Consider the following 13,137-nt stretch of genomic DNA (forward strand, 5'->3'; position numbering starts at 1 on the left):
ACATATCGTTATGGCGAACACCTGTCTTGAGGGATGGAACCGGGGGTGTACAGTAGGGGACAAAAAGAAGTGGAAATATGGGGAACCACATGACGTATATGATGCCAGTTCTAAAAACAGGCGTAAATCTTCTGTGTTATTAAGACAACTCATTCCAGGATTTCGTAGTCAAATAAATCATGGTATATGAAGGATAAGATAAAATAACATTGGCCCGAACTTGAGTCGATTCCCGAATAGCATGTCTACGATTGAACAAGAAGTGTGTTAAGTAAAACATATTTCTTGGCCCCCCAAAATATATCAATTCATATTTGTTTGAGTTACCTGAACAAAAAGTGTAACCTGTAGGAAGGATTATAATGATATAGGCCTAGCGGGACAGGGACAGGTGGGGTGGGGAGGGGGGATGGTATGTTGATATACCTTCTGCAAGAGAACTACCACGTTAGTCTGCATATATATATATTTATATAAAGCTGTAATCACTTTGGTAAATTTCAGATGAAACCAACTTCCTGTAGACCTGTATATCTTTCCACCGTGCATCCCTAGCTAGGCCAACGAGGAATTACTCATACCTCCCTGGCACACAGCCAGTAATAACATCATACACACATACAAACAGATTTGATATGTTTTCCCTTGAATCCAATGTTTGTAATGAAAATCTGATTTAATTTATTGATATCACAAAATATTTTATCATAGCAAGACTATCGCGGAAGTGATTTTTCCCTCTCACTGGTTACTTCCATGTGTGAAGTACATTAAACTATATATATTGATTCACGTTTTCCAAACTCATTGTTATCGACACCCACGCACTATGATTCATACTTCGAGTAACCGGTGGGCGGTACTTGCACGTTTGACCTTAGCTGTACGATTATCGGCATCGTCACTCTGAGTTTGATTCAGTTTCGGTTTTATTATTTTTATATCTTCATAGAGATGTTATGAGACTAGTGACTCTGACAACTGATACAAAAAAAAAACAGAATTGATGATGGTATTGTTATACAACTTAGTAATGAAAAATAAGAACAAAAGAGGAGAAAATTAATTAAACTAGCAAAATAGAGAAGGGCGTCGTCGATATACCCCTCCCTCAAAGCAATAATTAACAGTCAATTACGAAAGTTTTCCTTTTATATTTACAGTAAAACCATTTTAGTCTTAAAAATTACAAAGTACAATTTTTGATCTATTTCGTAAAAAAGCCAAGACAGGTGGTCATAAACAGTTTGATCGCTTGTGATCATATTATAATACAGATACTGAGTATATATTATGTGTATAGTTAACACTGCTGTAGACTAGCGACCAAGGTTTTAAGGAATAATACTGTTGCTTTGATGGAAGCTAGTCAATGTCATATCCGCTACCGAATGTGCTTGAAAATGAAATAATGGTTACTTATGTTCAATCTATGTGTTTTTTAATACACCTTCAGTGCATGTTGCTTCTTCATTGAGGAATTTGCATTAATATTACTCGACCAGGTCCCCAACTCCTCCGCCACACCACTCACTCCGTATCCCCTCCCGTTCTCTCCCCCTTCTCTTCTCCCTCATTCCGTCTCCCTTTCCATTCCCCTTGACTTTACTTGCCCTCTTCCCCATCTCGTCCCTCCTCATCCCCCTCATACCGTCCCCTTCCATCCATCTTCCTATCACTTACTCTTTCTTTTCGTCGACCACTTCTCCACACCACTCATTCCCGTTCCTCGTAATCCCCTTTCTCTGCCCCTCCTCCCCCATCCGTCCCCTTCCATCCATTCCCTTCTCTTTGCCTCACTTTACGTTACTCATCCCCTCCCCCCTCACCTCCGCTACCCTCCCCCTCCCCATATCTTCCACAGAGGCTTCCAGGAGGCTGCTTTGGACAACAATTTCGCACTTTTCTTTTATGATCTGACACTAACATTTGAAAAGGCAAAACTAGATTACCTTGAGCTATACGCTCTACGTCCTGGATGCGAGGACCGCTCTAAGTTTCTCCCCTAGCCCCACCCCTCACCCTTCACTCTTAAGAACTTGAGAATACTTATCTAACCAGTACTGATAAGCCTCCTTTTATTGCTTCCTTTGTTACAGCGAAATGTTGTCATGATGACGTAGACTATGACGTAGGTACTACGCTACGCGTTAATTGCAATACTTGGTAAGTTATATTTTATTAATTTCTATTATTTTTGGGGGGTGATTTTGTTCTTTTACACGTTTCAGTTATACACAAACAGAGATTTATAACTTCTTCAAAACGAATTACAAGAAAGTGCATTGCTGATATTACTGCAACACTTGGTAATTTCCATCACAATTAGACAATGCAAACGGAGCATTGTGAATGCGTGTCAAGGTACAGAGTCACAATTGTCCCTATTAAGTATAAACCCTTACAACTCTAGTGTGGCAACCAGGTCCACTTTGCCCCCATGTTCCTATATTTTTGGTACAACTATTCTGGTCCTCCAGCTAGTGAGACAAATTGACCCACTCCTCTTCCCCCCTCCCCTCCCTCCCTCCCACCCACCCACACTCTCCATCTCCTTGTGAAAATTATCTTGAAACGTAATTTGAAAACCATTATTTATCAATCTTCCGTGGATTGTTTTACTGTTTCACCCTAATGGTTGTAAGTCTGTTCCCATGATCTAACATACACTATTAATTAACTACACGAACTATACCGCTATGTGGCTTGTGTTATTAAGTTTATGCACACATTATATATTAATTACCTCGTTAAAGTTTTCCTCTCCTTTGCATACGGTGAGCATACATCGCACATAATTATATTAGACCACTGCAATTTGTTTGCGCATTAGTCGTTTTATCGATTGACAAGTTTATATATCCATTGGAACAGCTCTAGAGCAAACTTTTGCCTAAAGAGGGCGCCATGCTATATTTGTTGTCAGACAACACAGAGAGGCACTTTGGTTTTTGTTAGCCAAATTTTGAATGATTTTAACCAACTCAATCCAAGCATTTCTCCCCAACATTAGACTCGAAATTGATATAATTTAAAGCAGTTTTTCTTTCATTATTCATATACAATGCCCTCTATTTAGAGGATAAGTAACTAGTTTGCTCGATTAGGGGTGGGGGAGGGGGGCACCTTTGTCACCCAGACAAATGTTTCTAAGCTACTGCAAATGAACGTGCAAAGAGAAGAAAACAGGAAATCAATGTCAAGTTTTCTGCATTAATTGAATGAAAGTTGCCTACAGTCAAGCTAATCAAAAGCAATTTGATACGATGTTATAGTATCGCATAATATCTAGCCAAAGTAGCGAACGTCAACAGATGCAAAAGAGAACAGTTTTTTTTCCAGCATCATAATACAGTTAAAATGTATTCCTTTCTCCCAACAAAATGTAACGGTACAAACTAATTTTCTTTTCAAATGATTTGTTTCTACCTCCTTTTCAGTACTTGCAGAGAAGTTCTCTATGGTTTTGCAACATTTCATTGCACTCAGACAAGATGTCTGGTCAGGGAGGAAATAATTGAAAGAATCAACGATGATCCAGAAATTGGGTATGTATAACTATCGGCTTTTGCTTACTTCGTTTCGTTTAGTTTCGTTTAGTTTCGTTTAGTTTCGATTGATTATTTTGAATATATTGTTTTTATTTATGTGACCGTCTGTCGTTTACATACTTCATTTCTTTATATATTAAATACAATTGTTTCGTTTAGTTTGATTATTTTTAATGTATTGTTTTTGTTGATGTGACCGTCTGTCGTTTACATAGGCTACTTCATTTCTTTATTTATTAAATACAATTGTTTCGTTTAGTTTGATTATTTTGAATATTTTGTTTTGTTTTTATTTATGTGACCGTCTGTCGTTTACATACTTAATCTTTTTATTTATTAAATACGATTCAATGGAATCTGGCCGTATTTTTTTGTATTAAATATTGTCTTTGTATGTGACCGGGTGTCATTACATGTATACATATTTCGATGAACGGAATCGTATCATTTTTTAACCATATATTTTTTTAAATCAATACAGTTATAAAAGGACACTTTCTTAGACTTGATAAATTAGAAAGTTTTGCAACGATTTCATAAATGACTTAAAATGAGAAATAAACCCAACAATAACTTGAGACTGTGTGATAGAGAAACATATATGGAGCTCAATTTCCTCAATTATAGACAAGACAGTGCATGGCATATATCTATAGGATATTTGCACAGTTTACCGCTCTTTCCCACACAACTTGGAGACCTTAGCTATGGTCGAGATACTAAATAGTCGAGCCACACGAAAACCATTGATGTGAGAATGATTGCAAGAGGCGGGAGGGGGTTATCATGTCCCCCCCCCCCCCCCCACCTTCCTTTGTCGGTTATGCTGTATAGTCTTTTGATCTTTACGTTAGGTTGACACGCCTTTACCCATTATTTGCCACATTTGAATACTTTTCAGGGGTGGATGCAGGGTTTTGTGTAGGAGGGGAGGGAGTCATGTAGTGGGTAATGGGTAATAAAATATACTTCATAACCAAAATTATGGAGTTGAAGAGGGTTTGTCATTCCTCCCACCTCTTGGATCTGCGCCTGTATATAACCACTTTTCAAATCTTTTGGTTATTCAAATTTCAAAGCGCGTACTCCCTCACCTCATATAACCTATGCATTACCGTAATTACCTCGCTCTAGCATCTGGCAATTCTTTATGTGCGTGTATGGCCATCTGCCTTCAGTAATTGCCATTCTCTGGTACATACAGCATCGCTCTTCTATCGCGCTTGATGATTCTACGCACTATAGATACACAAACAATAAAGTTACCACAAGCTATTTTAACGTCAGCTAAGATATGTAACTGATAAATAAAAAAGGCAACATTCTTTATGCTTAGTGTTCCAAATATCCCGTCTTTTCCTCCCTCAAGTTGGAAAGCGGATGAAGGAAGTATGTTCATTGGAATGCCTCGATCAAAAGGATTCAATCAACGTCTGGGCACTATGAAGCCACGCCCCGAAGTAATGGCGATGAGCGAAATATCATCAGATGCAGCCACTATGGATATACCAAAACATTTCGACGCTCGGGAACATTGGCCAGGGCTAGTAGGGGATATACAGGACCAAGGCGATTGTGCAAGTTCCTGGGCGGTCACTACCTCAGGTATGAAGTTAACTCAATGATGTTTCAGTTTGTACAATACTTCAGAAATCAAACTGCCTTTGATGCTCAATTTTCCCCGACAGAAATACCACTTTTTGCTGCACCATACTTGGGACCTCAAGGCTAATCTAAATCGACTTATACTTGATGTCAAACATCAACACAGCTGTGAATGTTAGATGTAGGATACAGGAGAGCGTACATTGTCATTAATGATATACCCTGATATACGCGTGGTTGTAATATCATTTTTAATACCACTTTTGTTGCGCCACTTGGACCCCAAAGCTAATCTAAATCGGCTTATTTACTTGATGTCAAACATCAACAGATCTATGAATGTTATATCCGTCGTTGTATCATCATTTTTAAGTGAGATTTATATGTGTAATTATGAAAGTAATAACATACGAACGCACGTATGACTCAAAGAGTTACCGTTTAATCTTTTAATTGTTAGCGTTATCGGATCCATGGTTTCTTATAGAAGAAGGGGCCCGGGAGACAAGTTCTGGTAGATCACGAAACTATGCTACCAAAATAGTGATGTATAAGAAAATATCAGTAAAAAAAAATATTTAGGACATGCCAGCGAGCGAATCGTGCGGACATTTCCAACTATGTGCCTTGTTTTGAACCAAAAAAAAAAGGTTTGCATGTAACTTTTAGTTAAAACCAAGATAGATTCCCCCCCCCCCCACCACTGGTCCCCTCCTTGGATTCTACCCTGTTCACGTTTCAGTGACAACATCTTTATACTGATATCAATGTGTTTAATATACTCTGCCCTCACTAATCGAAATGTGTTTCAAGTCTGTAACGATATAAGTTGTCTCTTTTCAGCCGTTGCATCAGACAGATTTTCGATCCAGTCAAATGGTACCATGAACATGACACTTTCTATGCAACACCTGGTATCATGTAATCAGAAAGGTCAACAGGGGTGTTACGGGGGCCATCTGGATAGAGCCTGGTGGTTCTTGAGGAAAAGAGGGTAAGAAAAGAAAAATTTCATTATAATATCGAAAAAACACCAGGACGAGGTGGGTCTTGATGTATGTTAACAATATATCTTCAGAATATTTAAGCAGGACGTTACATTTAAATTGTCATTAAACTATGGTACAAGGGGACGATTTCATCTCAGAAATTACTTAAACAGAATTTCTGGTGACAAACAATTTGAAACTTATAAATTGAACAATATGAAAGATATTCCACACTCCTGTGGATAAAGTCACTGACAAATTATCAACAAACCCCCCCCCCCCCCAAAATCCACTGAAGTGCCTTGATGACATCATTCATTCGACTGTTGCCAGATGCATTTTATAACATATCACAGATATTAAAAAAAAAAATCGTATCTACGCGATACAAAGTGCTACAAGGATGTGGTTATCGTCTACAGAATTGGAAATTTTCAGCAATTTTGCTAAGCGATCAATGCCAGCTACCAGAGATCCACTTTAACCGTTCGGCTCTCAATGAGTTGTTTCGTATTCTGAACGGTGTTGGGTATTTCCGAGCGTCACTCTGCAGCGGAACATTTTCTAATAAATCCAGACAAGATTTTGATTGATTTATTTATTTTGTTTCATCACGTTAATATATACAATGTGATAGGAAGTCCTCTCAAAAACCTTCATATGGCTTAACAAAGTAGAGGTCTCCCTGTAAAGAAAAGGAAAAAGAAAACAAAATGTATAAGAAAATAGGAACATGTTCGATTAATAAGACGCAATAATTTTTTGAATAAAGTTTCTTCTGAATGATTTTGCAGAGGGTTTATTTGTAATATCGTCTGATAGAGAATTCTATGTTTTGATTGTACGTGCCCTTAGTGATAACATCCCCATTGTAGAATTATACCTGTTATAATGTGCATTGCCTGAAAATCTGGTATTGTAATGATGAATATCACTGTTACTTATCAAGTAGTCATTAAAAGCATTTGGTAACAATCCATTCCATGCCTTATAAGCAAATGTAGCAAGATTAACCCTAATAATGTCATCAGTTTTTAGCAACCTAGAACGCTTAAAAAGAGGTTTTGTGTGGTCCCGTGGTTTGGCATGTGTTATATGGCGGACTACTCTCTTCTGTGTAATACAAATGGGATTCCGATTGGTATATCTAGTACCAGACCATATGTTACAACAATACGTAATATGTAATATTTTGATGTAGTATACGGTCAAGTGTTGGTAATACATTCCTTTTTAATGCCAAAATTATATTTTACAGAAGAAAACAATAATTCAGGTCGTTTAAAAATCATTTTAATGTTCAATTAAGAAACAAGAGTAATATTCTATATGTTACAGGGTCGTAACAGGACAATGTTACCCGTACAAGAGTGGAATGTCCCTAGACATGAGTATGAAGAAAGGTAGTTGCTACGTACCCGGGAAGTTTGCACCGGCCATTTGCCCTGACCCAGTTACGTACAGCGAAAGATACAAGACCTCACCACCCTACAGAATCGCAGAATACGTAAGTATTCCATTCGAAAATATATGTAGGAGGTAGAGTTTATCAGGTACAAAGCAAGGCTGCTAAAGATGTCCAACTGATACGCGAAAGGGAACAAAAATCAGGTTTGCGGGGGGTTGGTGGGGGGGGGGGGTGGGGTGGGGGCGAGTCATCCCTGACGCGTGGGGCTCATAATGAAGTCACACCACATATCACACATAAAGGTTCAAATGAGAAAGCTATTGCAACCTTGAGCTTCTCATGTTTTGCATACATGAAGGTGTTTCATATAACCTGTTGGTTTTCTATTTTCTTACAGCCAAGAGAAATTCAAGCTGAAATAATGAAGAACGGTCCTGTACAAGGTAATATGTGATCTTAATGAATTTATCCTTATGGTGGATTGACTTTTGAAGGATATCATCATTATCACTACTTTATTTTTATACGTTTTACTAACCTTATAATTTATAATGATCTGCCGGTTTATACTAGTTACGTCCACCCTCGTACCGTACTTGTTATAGGCGGTGGGAGAAGGGGAGGCGGTGGGATTAGGGGAAGGCGGTGGGAGAAGGGGAGGAGGTGGGAGTTGGGGGCGGTAAGAGAAGGGGAGGCGATGGGAGAAAGGGGGCGGTGGGAGAAGGGGAGGCGGTGGGAGAAGGGGAGGCGGTGGGAGAAGGGAGGCGGTGGGAGAAGGGAGGCGGTGGGAGGAGGTGAGATGTAAAGCTTGATATTGAATACACATCCTCCATTATTTTATTTTTCATTTTTTTATTCTCACCAGCGGCCATGCATGTAAAGAGTGATTTCTTTTTATACAAATCTGGTGTTTACAAGTACACCGGACTCACCAATGATACTGATAATGTAGCCGGGGACGCTGTAGGATGGCATTCTTTGAGGATTCTTGGTTGGGGAGTCGACAAATCGAATCCTTCAAATCACCGCAAGTATTGGGTAAGTCTCGTACAGTATATGTCGTGTATGAACATTTACTTGTCTAAGGAATAAGTTTAGAGCTCACACTATATTTATTGTAGTGCGCTTGCGCGCTACAATATTGGCATAACTTGCCAAGTGAAAGATACCTTTATATGACAGGACGTTGAAACTCCAAGTTTGATATAGTCTCTGTATATTTGCAGTTCAGAGGCAACCTGCGTAGCCAACTTATTCTTAGCCTTTCACGGTACTCACAAGCGCCCTCACTGTGTAGGTACCTACAACATGACTATACTCCCTGGTGGGTTGTCCGCCCAAAAAGTAACAACAATGACAACCAAAAAGTTCTTTCTAATACTGCAAGCACTCCATCCACGCGCACTACAATACTGCGTACTTATACAGGCAAATGCAGTTCGAGTTGGCATTTGCGTTCAGCTGTGCAGAGGTAAATCTGATGCCTTCTCTATATTTTATATGTAAAATAAGACAACACAAAAATAAACAACAACAACAACAGAGACACACCTATTACTATAGTCATTTCATGGCATTGCTTTGAGGTGTATGGGTGTGTTTAAGACGGCGCGGTTCTATTTTGTATTCCAGAGTTTGGGTTGAAAAACAGACAAATGATTCTGTCATGTTTAAGGTTCTATAGAAAGGAACTAAAAAACTCTAACAAGAGGGCAATCCACGGAGTTGCATACCTCATCACAAGCACACACTGATTTCAAATTAACAAATTTACCTGTGAAGGATGGTTCCATGTCAGTTCAATGTTTCCTCTAAGAGTTATACCACCAAGTTTGAAGAAAATCGGCCAAGCCGTTAGCAGTAGTTTTTGACACAAAGTTGGACACACCCCACCCCCCTTACACCCCCCACACACACGGACACGTTTGAACCCTCCCTCAGTCATAGACTTCCGGTCAGCCTGGGGTACCCCACCATGGGTGACCCACGAGAATAGCTACTCAGGAAAATTAACCATTACCATGGCAATTGTCGCTATGGCAACTGACATAGCTGTATATGGCCCAACTGACAAAGGAACTATACAATATCTCGCCCTCCCTTTGGCGATTAGTTCGGTTGTTAACTACAATGAAAGGTTATCTTCGTTTCAAACATCATATACTAAGGCTACCAACCTTGATTATTATTTTATTTTTATCTTGTCACTAGTTATGCGCCAACTCCTGGGGTAAACACTGGGGTGAAGACGGCCTTGTGAGGATATCGAGAGGGGACAACGAGTGTGAGATAGAATCGTTTGTGGTAGGCGTCTGGGCCATGGTTGACGCTGGTATGATGAACGGTAATGGTAACACCATTGGTAAACGAAGACGACGAAGAAAGCGGTGACGTCACTGAAAGGAATGGTCTCGTATTGTGGAACCTTCATAACAAACGGTCTTTTCTAGCGAGATATAGTTAGTCCTGTTGCAAAGCTGCCGAAAGATATTAGTTAACAACACATTTCAGTTGTAGGATTATAGCAAAAGCAGAGGTCTGTTTGTTCAAGTAAGATAAACTGATATAAAGCTAATTTTTGTCCTGAGATGTGCATGTTATATTATTATTTTTGTTTACAGGATAGCAAGTATATTATGTTTAGCATCAATACTATAGACGAGGAAAATGTGATCACTGTTTGCGCATGCGCAGAGCGAGAGGAAGCGTTCTGATTCGCTTATGGCGCGGCTGGATTGATGACGTCATAATGGCTCTAGACAGTGACCGAAAGATCCTGCGACAGAATATGTATGGGAACGAAAAGGACGGGGGCCTCATTGTTCCATGAAAATCCCCAATAATATGCAATTTATACCAACACGAGTTATTGTCGTTTATAGATATTTTTAAGTAGAAGAGGCTCAGCTGTACTCATGGCATTTCAAGGTAAATTTGTCTGGGATTGTAATTTATTTCAAAGTGTTCTCTTTTACGATCTATAGTTAGTGGTTTGCTGCTTTTAACGTGCAACGGTGCATGCTGAACATTCGCTTATATTTGCAGTATCAATGAGTTACAATAATAATTAATTGAGATAACTAAAAGAATAGTGCCTTAATGGGGAAAGGCAGGAATTTGTCTCCCTGACATGATGTGACTCACTCTGTGGTTGTCAAATCAATTAAAGAAATGAGTATTCTGACTATCTTTACACCTAAATATGTTGTTCAGGTGTAGTTTAACCTAACGATGCAAACAATAAAAAGGTATGACTTCATTTCGCCACATGGACATTGGCATACTACAACTCGTTTAGTCGTTAGGCTACAGGACGTCAGGTTATCCATACAAATGAAAGTTCGCAGATCTTAAAGACGAATGATAGTAGTCCTTACGATGTTATGTGTAAAGCAATGTATCGGTTTCATACCGTTATAGTATTAAAGTACGCTTTGCCACACGTACTGTTTTGTATTGCTTCTACAAATGATGATGTCACTACAACGTTTTCAACACAAACTTTGCTTAGGCAAAACAAAATATTCCCACCAGTTTCCGATAAACCGTCACACAACGGTTGACATTTACCTGAAAGCGCCTTCCATTCACTATTATACTGGTGAATGTATTACAATGTTTCATCCTGAATAAGAATGACACATTTATCTGACGTCATATGTGACGTAATAATTATTTTCTTGAAGTGAATTGATTAATCAATGTACCTAATAATGTAAGGTAGAACTGGTGATGCACATAACAACACTGAGAGAATTATTTAATTTAGAGAATGTTTGCTACTCCCTAATATATATAAGGAAATTGAACCTTTACTATACACTAGCTCAAAATTACTGGTTCTTCTGAAAGATAAATTACCTAAGTAATTAACTAATTCCAAAAATAAAAATGAAAAAAAAAAATAACAAATACAGAGCAATACCACATATAAAAAATTTGAATGCACAGAAATTAATCCCAGTTTAATTCTGAAAATGTGATAAAGCGCAATAAAACATATAGAGGAACTGAACAAAAAATAATGGACAGTAATTTACAAAAAGACAAAAACAGACAACAATAATGGACAGTAATTTACAAAAAGACAAAAACAGACAAAAAAACAAAGGCTAATTAAATAAGTTGAATTTGTGATAGCAATTATCATTAACAAAGTTTTAATGGAAAGAAAAGAATAATCTTCCACGTTCAAAGAACATAGAAATCGATTGTCAGTTCAGATACAATATCTATTTTATGCTACTTTCTCTAATACGTGTAATTTATGCACAATTCTCCTATCTATGTTATCATTAACTGACTGTAGGAAGTATTAAACTTTGACTTATTATGTTTATCAATGAAGTTTCGTATTTTATTATCGAGACATGACGGTTGAGTAATATATAAAAATATATTTGAAAGTGGGAAAGGTTATTTTCTTGGTCTACACAGATGTGTGGATTGGGGGAAGGAGGGATGTAGGGAGGGGAGAGGGGGAGAGGTGGGGAAGGGGAGGGGGTCGATCACATAGTGTCTTTGTTTTTTTTTATGGCGAACTTTTGTTTTCCAATAATTTCTACCGGGTATGCATATTTCTTGTTTCTAATAAAGGGGTTTGTTTTTAAGTTTCAACAAACTGCGATTCTATAGCCAACAAACAAGTAAGCACAATTCCGCTGTTTCATTATACCTTACTTTCAGCAAAAAAAGAGCATTTTTGTATATTTATACATCTCAATTGCACGAAAGCGAATTACTTTATTTTCGAATTTGCTCTGCTGTATTATTTTTTTATTTTGATTCAAAATATCTGACGTGATTCAATGTTTTCTGTTGATATCTTTCTTAGGTAAGTTTCGTAATATATATTTAGTTAATATGATTTTTAATTATTGTCATGCGGCTTTTGCGTGACAAAAAAATATCCGTTGTTAATTTGAGAAGACTAATAATGACTATATACACGCACACACATAACACACACGCGCACATACACAAAACGTTAACGTTAATCTTCATCCATACAGATACGTCCCATTAGAGGTTAAATTTGCAATTATTGCCCATTCAATTATTTCATATTTCAGTTGATTGTGGTAAATGTTTCGATGATTCAAAGGTCCCAGAACAATGTAGTTTCAGCTGACCCATGCAGTCTAATTTTATTACTTGAAATTTTGACAAAAAAATGATAATTTCCGAAATTTTCAAGTTGTTACTTTTGGACAAGTGCTTAATACTTAGTAAGGAACATTTTCTCCGCGAAGCAATTTTGAGAATAAATTATATTATTTCTACTAACCTTCATGTGGTAAAGCCATCTTAGTGTGTGTGTGTGACGCCCCCCCCCCCCAAAAAAAAAGGTCCTTCAACAATTAGTCAGGTAATAAGGCAATACAGTAAATTTTGTAACTGATGCAGTGCGAACGCACAGAGCCTCACAACTTTTAGTAAATAATGACCCATTTATTCGAGCAATGCAGATTCAATTCAATACCTTTAATCGGACCAGACGGGTGAGAAAGGGTACGGCTGGGGGAGGGTGTTAACTTCACAATAGTGTCGTGTTGATCCTATAGCCCGGGATCTGACCTCTCTT

The 13,137-nt window shown here is 38.0% G+C and overlaps 1 protein-coding gene across 3 annotated transcripts in view; it reads left to right on the top strand.

The window, feature by feature from the left end:
• The window catches only part of LOC139973213 (uncharacterized peptidase C1-like protein F26E4.3), a 70,084-nt gene extending 57,263 nt beyond the window's left edge, over positions 1 to 12,821 (top strand). For all 3 annotated transcript variants that reach the window (XM_071979740.1, XM_071979739.1, XM_071979741.1), the window contains exons 3-10: positions 2,100 to 2,166; positions 3,441 to 3,548; positions 4,921 to 5,156; positions 6,000 to 6,150; positions 7,484 to 7,652; positions 7,951 to 7,996; positions 8,419 to 8,591; positions 9,765 to 12,821. In XM_071979740.1, coding sequence (XP_071835841.1) covers positions 2,100 to 2,166; positions 3,441 to 3,548; positions 4,921 to 5,156; positions 6,000 to 6,150; positions 7,484 to 7,652; positions 7,951 to 7,996; positions 8,419 to 8,591; positions 9,765 to 9,944 — 1,130 coding nt within the window. In that variant the 3' untranslated portion in view covers positions 9,945 to 12,821. The remainder of the gene's footprint in view (positions 1 to 2,099; positions 2,167 to 3,440; positions 3,549 to 4,920; positions 5,157 to 5,999; positions 6,151 to 7,483; positions 7,653 to 7,950; positions 7,997 to 8,418; positions 8,592 to 9,764) is intronic.
• Positions 12,822 to 13,137: the final 316 nt, after the last annotated feature.

This window comes from Apostichopus japonicus, chromosome 9 (assembly GCF_037975245.1).
Source record: "Apostichopus japonicus isolate 1M-3 chromosome 9, ASM3797524v1, whole genome shotgun sequence".
Taxonomy (NCBI): Eukaryota; Metazoa; Echinodermata; class Holothuroidea; order Aspidochirotida; family Stichopodidae; genus Apostichopus; species Apostichopus japonicus.